Source organism: Eretmochelys imbricata, chromosome 6 (assembly GCF_965152235.1).
Source record: "Eretmochelys imbricata isolate rEreImb1 chromosome 6, rEreImb1.hap1, whole genome shotgun sequence".
In the NCBI taxonomy this organism is placed as follows: Eukaryota; Metazoa; Chordata; order Testudines; family Cheloniidae; genus Eretmochelys; species Eretmochelys imbricata.
Genome location: NC_135577.1, coordinates 12,900,399 through 12,915,432, shown reverse-complemented (window position 1 = coordinate 12,915,432; position 15,034 = coordinate 12,900,399). Strand labels below are relative to the sequence as shown.

General features: G+C 54.5%; 1 protein-coding gene across 1 annotated transcript; it reads right to left on the bottom strand.

The window, feature by feature from the left end:
• Window positions 1–1,219: 1,219 nt before the first annotated feature.
• LOC144266434 (zona pellucida sperm-binding protein 1-like) lies at window positions 1,220–13,240 on the bottom strand. Its single transcript, XM_077819889.1, has 14 exons — window positions 13,209–13,240; window positions 12,073–12,284; window positions 10,208–10,329; window positions 9,902–10,036; window positions 8,845–9,325; window positions 7,488–7,631; window positions 6,485–6,669; window positions 6,301–6,398; window positions 3,457–3,584; window positions 3,174–3,363; window positions 2,935–3,085; window positions 2,639–2,723; window positions 1,506–1,631; window positions 1,220–1,359 (listed from the first exon to the last, which is right to left on the bottom strand). The coding sequence occupies exons 1-14, from the start codon at window positions 13,238–13,240 to the stop codon at window positions 1,220–1,222; spliced, it is 2,229 nt and encodes a 742-aa protein (XP_077676015.1).
• Between the last annotated feature and the right edge of the window lie 1,794 nt (window positions 13,241–15,034).

Genomic DNA, 15,034 nt, shown 5'->3' with positions numbered 1-15,034 from the left:
TTTGCCTACTGCAGAATGAACATTGACATTTAATGAACAGTTTGTGTTGCTTGGCCAGCCCTCAGCACGTGCTTAACTCCATGCATGCGTGAAGTCCCCATGAAGTCATTACCACATGCACATTAAGTGTCTGCAGGATCTGGTCCCACAGTAGGCTACCCTAGAAGATGGTAGTAGAGGGGTTAGAACAGTTACACCACGTTAGCGTGACAGTCCCTGTGGGTTCTACAGTAGGTGGAGGGTGTTGACGTGGTAGGAGCAGTGGGAGAGAGGATTTTAGCTGTTGGAAGGGGATTTGGAGAGGAGCTGGAGGGCTGTAGTTTCCCCAGGCGAGATAGAAGGAAACTAATGCAAATGGAGAAGGGTAGATTGCTGTGTAGACAGAGGTGAGTGCGTAGATGTAGCCGAGGTAGCTTTGGCCTAGCCAGATCAAGCAGTAGAGCAACAGCAGCGCAGGCTACCCACTGGAGTACGACCCAGAGTCCCAGCTAGTCTTGTATAGGCCATGCTTCCACTACCGTTATTTCAACTAGCTTGATGAAAGCTAGCTCACTTGGGTCTGTGTGTGCACACTACAGCCACGCTTTGGAGTGCCCCATAGATATAGCTTAAGGGTCAAGAAGCAGGAGATACCAGTTATGGCGCAGATCCCAGCTGTCAGGCAGGATGCTTAAGGTCTTGAAGCATCAGGTTTCCCAGTCACTAACACAATGGGGAAATCTTCTCCACCTCCTGTAAGCTAGGGGCTGGCCACAGCCCCCACAGAAGACACAAGGGTTTCTAGTTACCAGACTTAGGCTTGTCCCCCAGCTGGCTCACATGGACTTCATGTGAGACTGGCAAGCACCAGTAGTTCTTATTGCGTGCCCAGTGGAGTTAGAATCCAGCTATTCACAGTAAAGTTAATCAAAAAGTCTCTAGTTCGGCTGAGTGGCTTCCCCTCCCCCCAGATAGGACCCCAGGAGACGAGAGAAAGCCATTTGATTTACCTTGCAAGCTAGCACTAGACAGTCTTCTTCCTGTCCTCTATGCCACATCCTATTCTGGTGTCTATCCCTGCAGAGAGGTCTGTTCTGCTGCTGAATGGGGAAGAGCTACAAGGCCAGTAGTAGACCCCTGGCCTCAACAACTGCTGTTCCCTCCCCCAGAGGGACACACGCTACCACAAGACATTAGTGCACTCCACAGATTTTATTTCTGCTCCTCTCTTATTTTACAGTCATCTGCCATGGAAGATTTGGGACCTTGTCATCCAGCTGCTTCTCCTATGGAGTAGTGTCACAGTAACGAGAGAAGCCACAACCACCAATGAAAGCATGGCCAGAAGCACCAGGGTCAGGTCCAGTCTGGAGACAGGGTCTGGAGGAGGAGGAGAGGTTAAGACAATCCAGATTTCTGTAGGGTCTAAAGTGTGGAGATGACACCGAGACTTCCCTGCCCCAGTGGTGCTCCCTCTACCTCTTAGGCCAGCCTTCATCAGAAAGATACTCGAATTGTCAACTCACCCTTGTTCTCATAGATGTGCTCTTTCCACGGCTCAGGGCTCTCCTGGAAGATCACAGGGCCAGGAGAACTCACCAGGTCCTGGGGCTCTCCTGTCCCATTGTTGATATCCAGGAACCGGCGGCCTCCTGGCAGATGGAATGGAGAGTTAGGGAGCTGTCTGTCCAGCGCACTCACAACCAGAGGGCCCATCGTGATGAAATGCAGCGTCACCATGGACTCAACCATGAGCCCTTACAGGCCTCCTGACAGGTTGTGGTACCAGGTATTAGATCTTCCTGAATTGCTTATTTGAAGTGTGGGAGAAGTTGGGAAGAAAGGCCATTTCATCAGGAGCAGCAGACACTCCACTCTCCAGAGGCAATTTCTAGTATTGTCTCCTACATAGGGCAGTTGTAGGCGATTAGGCCATTTACCTCTTCGTGTTAGCCCATCATACCCTAGCTAGCGCTACAGGACATGGTAGAGGTACCTAACGAGCTGGGCTGAACGCCTTGCACTCAGTGTATAGCACAGGGCTGGGCAAACTTTTTGGCCTGAGGGCCACATTAGCACTGTAAAACTATATGGAGGGCCAGGTAGGGAAGGCTGTGCCTCCCCAAAGAGCCTGGCTCCCTCCCAATTCCTGCCCCCTGACTGCCCACCTCAGAAACCCCCTCTGCCCCCCCAACTCCTTGTCTCCTAAATGCCCCCTGGGACCACACCCCTATCCAACCCCCTGCTCCCTGACAGCCCCTGCTGGACTCCAATGACTATCCAATGCCCCCCGACTGCCCCCCCGAACCTCTGCCCAATCCAACCAGCCCCTGTCCCGACTGCCCCCTGGCACCCTCTGCCCCTTTTCCAATCCCAACCCCCTTATGATGCTGCTCAGAGCAGTGGGAGCTCACAGCTCCTACCGGAGGAGAGTGCTGGAGGTGTGCTGAGGCTGCGAGGGAGAGGGACAGCACAGGAGGGGCTGGGGGCTTGCCTCCCCGGCCGGGAACTCAGGAGCGGGGCAGGATGGTCCTGAGGGTGGTATTCTGCCTGTCCTGCTATATCAGAGGTGGGCAAATCTCTGTTCACTATGAGTCCTCTGGTATTTGGGATGGGAGCTTGTAGAAACCCACATGGATTTCAGACCACTCCGACTTACTTGTAGCAGCTCCTGATGGGCACATGGTCCTGCAGGGCTCCAGCCGGGAGGGGTAGCAAGCTGAGGCGCTACAGTAAATGTACACCTAAAATCCACACAAGTGAGAATGGAGTTAGTGAGTGACTGGCCAGTGCTGGTAGGAGGCAGGAAGCAGATTCACAGCGATCAGTTTGGTTCTGCATGTGCAGCGCCTCAGCAGAGGCTGAGGAGGTCAGGACCTGACTAAAATAGGAGCTCCTGCCCCTGGACTCCGACTTCCCCCTCCTCACCCGCTTTATATGTGGGCCCCTTCTCACCTCTCCCTCAAGTGCCACCTGGGAGGCGGAGTCCACAAAGGCAAAAGTGGAGAGGACGAAGCGCTGGTGGTGAGTCGGGAAGGGCAGCTCAGATGAGGCCGGGCCCACGGGCACAAGCTGGGTTCTGTAGCTGTCTCCCAGGAACGGGCACCTGGGAGCAAGACATGAGAGAAGGGTGGACTAAGGAAACCGCCTTCCTCCTCCCCAAGCCATGCTCCCCCTCCATCCCAGCCACTCACCCGTCCACCAGGATGGGCCACTGTGGCTGCTGCAGGGGGTTGGCGCTTGGGGTGGCCCAGCACTGGTGCAGAACCAGAACCAGGGACGGGTCTGTTCTGTGCAGGATGCGAACCTCCATGTAGACAGGGTCCCTGAGCACCTTCACCACAGGGTAGTCTCTCTCTGTGAGATAGGATCTGTAGCTCGGGTCTGTGGGGGAGAGGGTAGGAGGAGAGCAGAGCTGAGACACCTGTGGTCCTTCAGGGGGATGGGATCTCCGTGCTGGAGTGAGGGGTCACCTACCTGTGGTGATGCGCAGCTCAAGCCGGAGGGGTCCTGCCTGGGTGACTGGAGCAGGTGTGGGGGGCAAGAAGACCTCGACCTGGACTGGCAGAAAGTCACTGGCATTGTAGATGCAGCGAGCATGGAGGCTGCACAGGAGAGAGCAGAGGGAGGAGACAGGGGCTGATGCTCTGTGACTTCAGATTGAGGCCATGTGGTTTCTGGCAGTGACCTTATTAGTGCTTGAGACAAGCAGGATCAGGCCCTATCAGTACTTGGATGGGAGACATCCAAGGACGCTAGTGGCTCAACCCTTTTAGCAACTCAGATGTTCTTCCCTCCAACTCAGGGACTCAGCAGGAGTGTCTGAGCACAGCCACATGGGGCCTTCTCAGACAAGCTAGAAGCACCTGCTTACTTGTCCTCACATCTCTTTTGGCAGCATTCTCAATGTACGCTGGGGAATAGTCCTGCTCTTGTGGGGAACTTTCCTGGCTTCTGCACTACCCTGGTGAAGTGGGCTAGCGAAAGGATCCGAGTCCTCGCTCCCACTTCCTTTATCCAGTGGCCTCCCTGCCCTTCAGGGCTCCCCTCCACTCTCCTGTCTGGCAGAGTCCTCGTAACCCCAACAAGGCTAGGCCCAGGATTCTGGGGGGCGGGGGCTCGACCCCCAACCCTGCTGTGGTCACCTAGGACAGGGGCTAGGGTGTCCCCACTCCGGGGTACTCTCTCTGCACTGGGCACTTCTGACCCATGACCATTACATACAAGGTAAAGCAAAGGCAAGTTACTTAATCAACAATTTTAGAAAGAAGGAAACATGGGAAAGGTTAAAGGAAACACATGACCTGACTGTGTGACCCAGGCAAATCCAGCTCACACGGAGGACAGGACCTCCCTGGCCTCCTGACTCTGATTAGCCTGCCCACCCTGTCATTCAGGCTGACCTGGAGCATTGGCCTCTCCGCATTGTTCCTGGGGACTGTCACTCTCAGGGTCCTGATTTCCCATAGATCCTTCCCCTTTTAGTACTGGGAGCTAGCCAACCAGTACACCCCACTGAATGTTAGTAAGGGGGCAACAGTCCTTACATCAAGTTTGCCACCAACTGTTATCCAAGCTTTCTTTCTACCAACCCTGTAGGGAGTTATTAGTCCCTCAGGGTGGCCCCATGGAGCCCTTCTCGGGTCAGGCTGGCTGTGCCTACTTGCCATTGGAGATCGCACAGCAAGTGGCATTTACAATCATAAGATTAGGATTGGAAGAGCCCTCAGGTGGTCAGCTAGTCCAACTCGCTGCTCAAAGCGGGACCAACCCCAACTAAATCATCCCAGCCAGGGCTTGGTCAAGCCAGGTATTCAGAACCTCTAAGGATGGAGATTCTGCCACTTCCCTAGGTAACCCATTCTAGTGCTTCACCACCCTCCTAGAGGGATAGTCCCGTCCCCAATAGCCATCCTAGACCTCCCCCACTGCAGCTTGAGACCATTGCTCCTTGTTCAGTCATCTGCCGTCACTGAGAACAGCCAAGCTCCATCCTCCTTGGAACCCCTTCAGGTAGGGGAAGGCTGCTATCAAATCCCCCCTCACTTGTCTCTTCTGCAGGCTAAATAAGCCCAGGTCCCTCAGCCTCTCCTCATAAATTATGTGCCCCAGCCCCCTAATCATTTTTGTTGCCCTCTGCTGGGCTATCTCCAAATTTTTCCACATCCTTTCTGTTGGTGAGGGCCCAAAACTGGACACAGTACTCCAGATGGGCTTCACCACTGCTGGATAGAGGGGAATCATCACTTCCCTCCATCTGCTGGCAATGCTCCTACTAATGCACCCCAATATACCAGTAGCTTTCTTGGCAACAAGGGCCCACTATTCATTCGTAGCCAGCTTCTCGTACACTGTAATCCCCAGGCCCTTGTCTGTAGAACTGCTGCTTAGCCAGTCGGTCCCCAGCCTGTACCAGTGAATGGGATTCTTCCCTCCTAAGTGCAGGACTCTGCACTTGTCCTTATTGAAGCTCAGATTTCTTTTAGCCCAATTTTCAATTTTTCTAGATCTCTCCCCCCAACTTAGTGTGTTATCCATTAACTTACACCCTCAGCAAGCCATCCCATCATCCAGATCACTAATGATAATGAACAAAACCAACCCCAGGACAGACGCCTGGGGCATGCCGCTTGATACCAGCTGCCAACTAGACAGAGCTGTTGATTGCTACCCGTTGACCTTGATGATCTAGCCAGCTTTCGATCCACCTTTAATTCATTCATCCAGCCCCTACTTCTTTAACTTGCTGTCAAGAACACTGTGGGAGTCTGTAACAAACTTTGTTAGAGTCAAGGTATATCATGTCCACCGCTTTCCCCACATGCACAGAGCCAGTTCTCATCATAGAAAGCAATCAGGTTGGTCAGGCATGACTTGCCCTTGGTGAATCCATTTTGGCTGGTCCTGATCACCTTCCTCTCCTCCGAGTGCTTCAGAATGGATTCCTCGACAACCTGCTGCAGGATTTTTCCAGGGACTGAGGTGAGGCTGACCAATGTTGGCATTTGATCAGACAACGTAAAACCTTGACTCTTGGACAGTCAGCTGCACAGAGTGTCCTTACCTTCACAAAGCAAGATTTTGCCTCATTAGGGATCAGGTGCATATCCCCTTTTCTGAGTGTGGGGCAGCCTGTGACTGCAGGGAATCCATACCTGTAGAACATCCCCTAAGTCCTTTGGTGGTCAGGAGAGGCTGCTGGAAAATTGATGGATCAGATCTTTGCCAGGGGAAAGGATCTGGCCTCACGCTTCCACTGTGGAAGGGCTGAAGCCTGCTCACCATCACTTCCTTGCTAGTCAATAGAGCAGGCCAACTTACATGAAGGTGCTGTCCCGGGTGATGGAGCCGTCCGGCCCAGTCCGGATGTCGATGCCAGAGATCAGCTGGTTCTCATAGATCAGTTTGTCATGGATCACCTGGAAGAGTGGAGACATGGGGCAGGTTAGTCCCCCAAGCCCCTGAGCAGAGCACTCACCCTGGCTTCCCGTGGGTGTCCCCTCACCTGGACTGTGGTGCCGCACTGCATGAGGGGGAAGCGGAAGATCACAAAAGCCTCAGTCATCCTGATGGGGTCACACCCTGCCTGGGCATAGGCTAGCCGGACACTCTCCAGGATGATGGGGTGATCGGACATGTCCCTGGAGACCACCAGAACAAAGTGACCATCCAGGAGGCACTGAACAGTGACTGCAACACAAAGGAGCAGGATTAAGTATAGATGTTCCTGGTAGAGGAATTGGGCAAGAGTTCCATGCCACACTCAGGATGATAGATTGGAGAAGAGCCATGAGAAATATTAGAAAACAGGCCTTGTAGTGACCAAATTCTGTCTCTTTAGACAGAGAGAAGGTTAAGGGGTGACTTGATTACAGTCTAAGTATTTAAATAAGGTGTAGATCTGAGAGCGAGGGTAGTTAACTCTTGGAATGGTTTGTCCAGGGTCATGGTGGATTCTCCATCACTGATAAGGCAAGACTGGATGTCTGCTAAGAGATCTGCTGGAGGAATTATTTCAGGGAAATCCTATAGCTTGTGTTATACAGGAAATCAGACTAATGATCACAATGGTCCCTTCTGGCTTTGGAAGCTATCAAATGAAGCCCCATGGGGGTAAGTGGGTTTGTCTGAGACAGCATGATTGCAGCTCATGTTGTGCAGGAACGAGACACAAGCCGGCGGAGTTATCCATCGATCTGATGATGGAGCACCAGCCTGTACCGTCTGATGGTTCTTCCTCTGCCACCACACATTTGGTGTTGGCTCTCAAGATCTGCCAGGCATTGGGCAACTGAGGAGAGACCGTGATGTAGGAAGGAATCCCTTTGCACACAACTGATGCCAGCTGCAGCCTAGGGTGAGAGTTACAAAGACATTGCATCCAAGTCTAGTTCACCATGCTAGTAGGTGGTGACCAAACTCATCTGAGACGTACGGTGTGTCACCAAGCTTCCCAGGACAGAGATGACAAAAGGCTCCATAAGCTGACATGAGGGCAGGTCTCCTACCTGTGTTGCCATAGTAGCAGGGAGTGGTGAGGTCAGTCTCATCATAACAGCAGCCAGCCTGGAAGCAAGCAGCTTGGCCTGGGGCATCCGCACAGGGCATCTTCCCAGCCACCACACGGCACTGCTCCTCTGTGAGATGCGCCCCTAGAACAGCAGGGTGTGGATTAAGGAGAGCTAGAGAGCCTCTAAAGGGATCACAAGAGACCCTTCCCCAGAGACTTTTTAAGATCTGTAGTGACCTCTGGACAAGTGGCTGACCTCAACACCAGTCCAACCCTCCTCCCCTTCCCCAAAGGGCTGCAAGAGCTCCCACAGTGGTCCTCCATCCCAGCTCACCCTGCCCCCCACAACCATAACCTCAAACCACATACCACCTCAGACAGCATTGTGCTCAGATCCCCACCCCTGTCCTCCCGATGTAGGATGTTGCCCTTCTCTGATAGCAGGCTTAACATGTCACTTGGAAATTCAGGCTCCTGATCTGCTGCTGTGTCAGAGGAGAGCCCCCACCCACACCCTACAGCCCCCTCAACACAGCCAGCAGCGTGGTCAACTCCAATTTATCAGTTAGCAGTTCTGGGGTGGGTTTCTCTAGCCATCTCATGAAATAGTGAGCAGACGCCTGCTCTATGAATTTTTCCTTTATTGAAGTCACCATCTCCCTTTACGGATGATGGGGCAGAAGCTAGCAGGTTGGCCACCATTTCCCCATAGCCGATCAGAGGAAAGTGTCCCTCATAAACATGGCTGCGAATTTCTTTCATGAGACTGAAGCTGTACCTACAGGCAAAGTGGATGCCACTCTGGTTTAGGGGGAGGGCTAGACAGGACTCTAGGAGAGTGAGGGACGAAGAGCCTGTGTGAGACACATGGGCGGGGGGAGGGGGGGGAGGGAGACAGATTGCAAGCAGATGTGGGGGTGAGATATGAAGGGGTACAACATCAGATCCCAAACCCTGGGATACTGGAGGAACAGGGGAAGCCCCTCTGAGCGGCCAATGGCAAGGACACATTGGTGCATGTGTGACTGGATTTTGCGCCAAAGAAGCTCACAGACTTTGCAAGCAAGTGCCTTCCCCCTAAAGCTTTGAAAAACCAGAAGGCAAATAGCCACCCCTTCCCCTTCAAATAAACTGAGGGCGGGTGGGGGAACAGCATGATTTCTAAACGAATCTCATTTTTGATTATGGCTTACAACACTGTCAACACCAGCTCTAACATGGCAGCCGCAAGCAAGAGACAAGGTTCAGCTCCTCTGAAGACCACCACAGGAGTCAGAAGTGGACCATGAAACCTTCCATTAGAGGGGACCCACATGCACTCAAACCAGTTAGAGGTCACAGACACCCCCACACACCTATGTTGCTTGGTGGAGGATATATTTGGGGCACCGGGCGCACCAGGCCCGGCTGCGGCTGGGGCACCGGGCGCACCAGGCCCGGCTGCGGCTGGGGCACCGGGCGCACCAGGCCCGGCTGCGGCTGGGGCACCGGGCGCACCAGGCCCGGCTGCGGCTGGGGCACCGGGCGCACCAGGCCCGGCTGCGGCTGGGGCACCGGGCGCACCAGGCCCGGCTGCGGCTGGGGCACCGGGCGCACCAGGCCCGGCTGCGGCTGGGGCACCGGGCGCACCAGGCCCGGCTGCGGCTGGGGCACCGGGCGCACCAGGCCCGGCTGCGGCTGGGGCACCGGGCGCACCAGGCCCGGCTGCGGCTGGGGCACCGGGCGCACCAGGCCCGGCTGCGGCTGGGGCACCGGGCGCACCAGGCCCGGCTGCGGCTGGGGCACCGGGCGCACCAGGCCCGGCTGCGGCTGGGGCACCGGGCGCACCAGGCCCGGCTGCGGCTGGGGCACCGGGCGCACCAGGCCCGGCTGCGGCTGGGGCACCGGGCGCACCAGGCCCGGCTGCGGCTGGGGCACCGGGCGCACCAGGCCCGGCTGCGGCTGGGGCACCGGGCGCACCAGGCCCGGCTGCGGCTGGGGCACCGGGCGCACCAGGCCCGGCTGCGGCTGGGGCACCGGGCGCACCAGGCCCGGCTGCGGCTGGGGCACCGGGCGCACCAGGCCCGGCTGCGGCTGGGGCACCGGGCGCACCAGGCCCGGCTGCGGCTGGGGCACCGGGCGCACCAGGCCCGGCTGCGGCTGGGGCACCGGGCGCACCAGGCCCGGCTGCGGCTGGGGCACCGGGCGCACCAGGCCCGGCTGCGGCTGGGGCACCGGGCGCACCAGGCCCGGCTGCGGCTGGGGCACCGGGCGCACCAGGCCCGGCTGCGGCTGGGGCACCGGGCGCACCAGGCCCGGCTGCGGCTGGGGCACCGGGCGCACCAGGCCCGGCTGCGGCTGGGGCACCGGGCGCACCAGGCCCGGCTGCGGCTGGGGCACCGGGCGCACCAGGCCCGGCTGCGGCTGGGGCACGTAGCGCATGGTCTCCTCTGGGGTTAAGTCACGTTCAGTGGGCTTGGGGCAGGTCATGTTCACATCATAGGTGGCAGCGACGGCCCTGGCGCTCAGCAGTTCCTCCACTCGGACTTGCAGGTGGTTACGCCCATCCTGCAATAAAGAGACACCAATCAGTCAGTATTGTGGCCTAACAGACTCTCTGTAGGCGCTAAGCTCAGCGCCCCCCAGCTGCACAGGCTGCTGTGACTGCAGGTATGGACCCATCTCCAGCTTCTGTTGTTGCTCAGGTACACTGGGGTGAGGCGTGCCAACCCCCCTCACCTTCTTCTGCACATGACAGCCATTGTAGCCAGCTGAGAAGATCATCGCTCCTTGCTCGCCAGATGTGACCCAATGGAGACAAATGGAGCAGTTGGTAACTTCGAAGGGTGTCCCAAACTCATCTGTGGAGAGAGTCATACAGGTCGTGGGTAAGGAAGAGTTAAAGCCCTTGATGAAGCTTAACCAAGTAGCCATGTTTGGAACAGTGACTGTGGTTTGTCACATCCTTCAGTTTAGTGGAGTTTAGCATGGTGGGAAGCAGCTCCAAAGATACAGGACGGCCATCATTTACCAAGTCTGACCTAGAGCCAGGAGTGTTAGGATATAGATATTCAGGCCTGTCTGTAAAGGCCTATTCTCTCAGAATTTAGGTGTATTCTTATCACTTGGCTAGTTCTATTGGTATAAGGGAAAGAATCAAAATCACTCTCTGCTGGTGTAAGGGCCTTCTCTTACTGTGACAGTCTGAGGCCCTGTTCTTAGGCTAAGGCCTTTGGCTAAGCAACAGAGGCAGCCATAAGCTGGGAGGCGACCGGTCACATCCTCACATTCCAAACTAGTCACATTGAAATAAGGTGCTATTGGGCTGTTAGGCACTATCAGGACAGGATTGTATTCCTAGCACCTCCAGAGAAAGGGAAGTGCCTAGCAAATGTAAAAGGAAACTTAGTTTGATAGCATCCTGTCTGGCAAGAACTCACTCATCAATAGCTGGGATGTGAAATCCTCACTTCTGTATTGTTTTGTCATTTATAGTTCCCACTTTGCTATTGTTTGTCTGTATAATCTCTGTCTGGTTCTGTGATTGTTTCTGTCTGCTGTATAATTAATTTTGCTGGGTGTAAACTCATTAAGGTGGTGGGATATAATTGGGTACATAATTATGTACCAATATGTTAGGATTCGTTAGTTACATTTCAGGAAAATGATTGGTTAAGATATAGCTAAGCAGAACTCAAGTTTTACTATATAATCTGTAGTCAATAAGGAAGTGAGTGGGCGTGGGTGGGAGGGGATGGGAACAGGGGTGCGGAAATTGGAATCATGTTTTGCTAAAGGGGGAAATTGGAACAGGGAACGGGGGTAAGGAAATTGTAATAATGTTTGGCTATGGGCAGGAATGGGAACAGGGACACAGGTGTAAGGCTCTGTGGTGTCAGAGCTGGGAAGGAGGACACTAAGGAAGGAAACAGGAATCATGCTTGCTGGAAGTTCCCCCCAATAAACTTCGAATTGTTTGCAACTTTGGACTTCGGTTATTGTTGCTCTCTGTTCATGCGAGAAGGACCAGGGAAGTAAGTGGGTGAAGGAATAAGCCCCCTAACAAGGAGTGCTGAGAGTGGCCGAGCCAGGCCAGGCCAGGCCATCCCATCCTTGGGCATGACAACAGGGAGGTGATCGCCCACAGAGGTGCAGGATCCAGGCGTCTGGAGCTCAAAGGGCCGAGTTACACCAGAGCTTGGGATACCCAGCCACATTTTGGTATGTCCTTTTACAGTCTCCCCCCAGCAGGGTTCCCTCTTTACCCTCTGCTATTTTGTGGGTCATGGTCAGCAGGCTGTTGTGAGGAAAGACTTTGCTACCTGGATTCAACCGTTAGGGCTATCTCCAGTCTTTTCTCCAGGGGACAGAAGCCACAGACTCTCACTTCAGGAGACCAGGGTACTCAAGATTTGAGAGTAACAGCCAGGCCACCAAAAAGCACTAGAGTAGGACCTTCTTGTTCCCTTCCTAAAGCTCTCATTACATACTGTAGAAGTAAGAGGTTTCCACAGGAGACCCATAAAACCCTTCTGCATGTCTAAGAGGGCAGATGAGCAGGAGGCTTCTTAGCTTTCTTATGAAGCAGCCAGGCAGCTACTTACCCACAACTTTGAAGCGGACGGTGTGGCCCTGGCTGGGAAAGACCAGCAGCTGCATCCCATAGTCTCCACAGTCATACTCATGTTGCAAGACAGAGAAACTGATCCTGTGGAAGTCCCCCTGCCCAAGGGCTATCCTTAGGGAGCAGAGCAGCACTAAGCCCACAAAATACCTACAGCCCAGCCCCATGGCTGAAGATGCTAAGAAAGAAGCCCTGTCTAGCAGTCACTTCTCATAAGGGGGGAGGCTGTGGGACCCGGGCTTTGTAGGGTGAGTGAGTGGTGGGGAGGGGGCGGGGTGTGAATCAGATGAGCAGAGAGGCAGCACCTGGGGAGCTGCCTGGTGCTGGGGAGGGGCCGGGTGAAAAGTGCAAAGCTCAGGGTGAAAGGGAAACATAACCATCGAACCCTTCAGCCCTAAGACCCCCCTCCCATTGAAGCCTCCTGTTACGCTACCTTTTCAGTGTTTTATTTCAAGCCCCATCTCCTGGAAACAAGGAACTAGCTGAGAACCTCAGTGTGCATTCAAAAGAAAAGTAAGTTTCTTGCCCTCACAGTTGCAGAGAAAAGCTTAAAAACAGGGCTCAAGCACACCCCAAGTGCCCCAAAAATCAGAAGGCCAAGTTGCCTGGAATCGAGGGGTCTAGTCAGTGTATCCTTCTGGGATCGGATGATTTAGTTGGGGATTGGTCTTGCTCTGAGCAGGGGGTTGGACTAGATGACCTCTTGAGGTCCCTTCCAAGCCTGATATTCTATGATTCGAAGCGGGCGGGCAGGCACAAGGTCGAGTCAGTGTGTAGGTGGCCATGGTATTGAATGAGGCCTTTTTCTTTCTTGTTCTGTGGGATTAGGTTATTGAAAAACTGGAGTGGATACAGAGAAGAGTCACAAATGCAATTTGCCGGCTGGAAGAAGTGCCGGCTAGCAAGAGATTCTCAGTGCTCAGTCAGTTTAGGTTATCGAAAAGGAGATCAAGAAGTAGCTCAAGTACAGTGCCCAAGTACATTCATAGGGCGAAAAGACTGGCTATGAAAGGGCTCTTTAATCGAGTGGAGAAGGGTAGAACAAGATCCAGCGGTTGGAAGTTGGAGCCAGCCAAATCCATGGACGATGCGTACAATAGCCTGGGGAGGCTGTACCTCCGCAAAGAGCCCCGCGTGGCCCTGCCCATGCTCCGCCCAAGGCCCCCTCCTTCTGCTGCTGGTAGTTGGCCCCAGGCCAGGTAAGCAGCCTGCTCCTCTTCCGGGAAGCCTGCTGGGCTGGGGCTGGGGCTGGGGCTGGGGCTAGGGCCGCACCACCCAGTTCTCCAGGGCTGGGGGGAAAGGGAGGGCTGCCCGACGCCCACCCAGTGGTCTGGTGCTGGGGAGCAGCCCACCCACCCAGTGCTGCGGGGCTGATGGGGCAGCCTGTCTGGTGCTCTGGGTGTGTGTGTGTGCCCTGGCGCTTTGGGGCTGGTGGTGCTTGGGCAACCCGGGATTGGAAGGGGGGGCTGGTAGCCGTGGGAGGGAGGGATTCTGGGCTTTGGGGTGGGGCCTCAGGCTGAAGGGTGGGCCGGGACAGGGGCTAGCCTCCCCAAGCCTGTGGTTCACCCACCGTCCGTGGCCAAATCTAAGGTAGACGTAAGGCACACACTTTGAAGGGTGACTAACCCTTGGAACAGACAACCACTGGAAGTGATGGATTCTCAATCAGGCTATGTCTACACAGCTGCAGTGCTGCCCTGTAGTGCTGACACATACTGCAGCAACGCTGTCGTAAATCCACCGCTCCGAGAGGTAGGACGATGGCAGAGTTCTTCCAGTGAGCTCATGGCATCTACCCTGGGAGAGAGGCTGGATTAACTACGTCTCTCAGGAGGGTGAATTTTTCACAGCCCTGAGGGACACACCTGGGTCAACCTAACTTTCTAGTGTAGACCAGCCCACAGGCGGCCTGTCTGGAAGATGCTTTACTCAGACACGAGTTATCGGGCTCCATGCAGAGGAAACAGGGTGACATTCTCTGGTGCGTGCTCTGCTGGAGGTCAGATTGGTTGATCTAAGGGTCCCTTCTGGCCTGAAAATCCATGAACCTATGAAAAAACCCCTCAAGTGTATTTTTTTGTGTGAAAAATCTCAAGATTTTTGTAGCAATCTCTTGATTTTTGGCTCTTTGGGGTTGGGGCTCCCCGTCTCATCTCCCTCGCTCTTTCTTCCCTTCTCACTGCTGAGAATATCGCCAACCCTGAGCGCTCAAAAATCATGAGTCCCCCCAAACTCCTGAGCTTCCCTTAAAAATCATGAGATTTTAAAAATAACAAATTTGTGGCTATTGTAAAATGCTTTTCTGGCTTTTGAATCTGCGGAGGTCATGCTTTGAAGCTTCTCTGTCTCTACAGTTATTATGTATTTGTATTCCTGCAGTGCTTAAGAGCTCCGGTCATGGAGCAGGACCCCATTGGGCCAGGCACCATACAAACATAAAACAAAAAGATGAGGCTTGAAACCCGTTTTTTAAAAGGAAAGCTGATGTTCTGGTATGTTCACCTGACTCCAGGAGCTGGAGCTTTAAGAAAAGCACAAAGTATTGCATCACTCACAATAACAGGATGAGAGTTGGTAACTCCGTCTCTGCTTCTTCCCTACTTCCCTGTTGTGTTGTGAACACTGGGGCGGGGGGGCATCGGGGGAGGAATGTAAAACTCACTCAAAGATGCTTTATCTTTGCGGCAGGGCAAGCAAGGTGTGTAGAGAAACTGCTCCTGTGACTGGGGAATGGAGAACGGGCCCCTGAGCCTGATGCTAACAGCTGCCAAACACGCCTCCCCCACAGCTCTGCTAGTACTCTTAACTCTGACCTACACACATGCTGCTAGTCTGGTCTTCTGTCCCACTGCTCCGCACCCCCTTGCCCTGTATGTCAATCTCTGGCTTGCAATTTTAACTGCTCCTGCTTGGGCCCACACTGAGATTTAAACTCCATGATC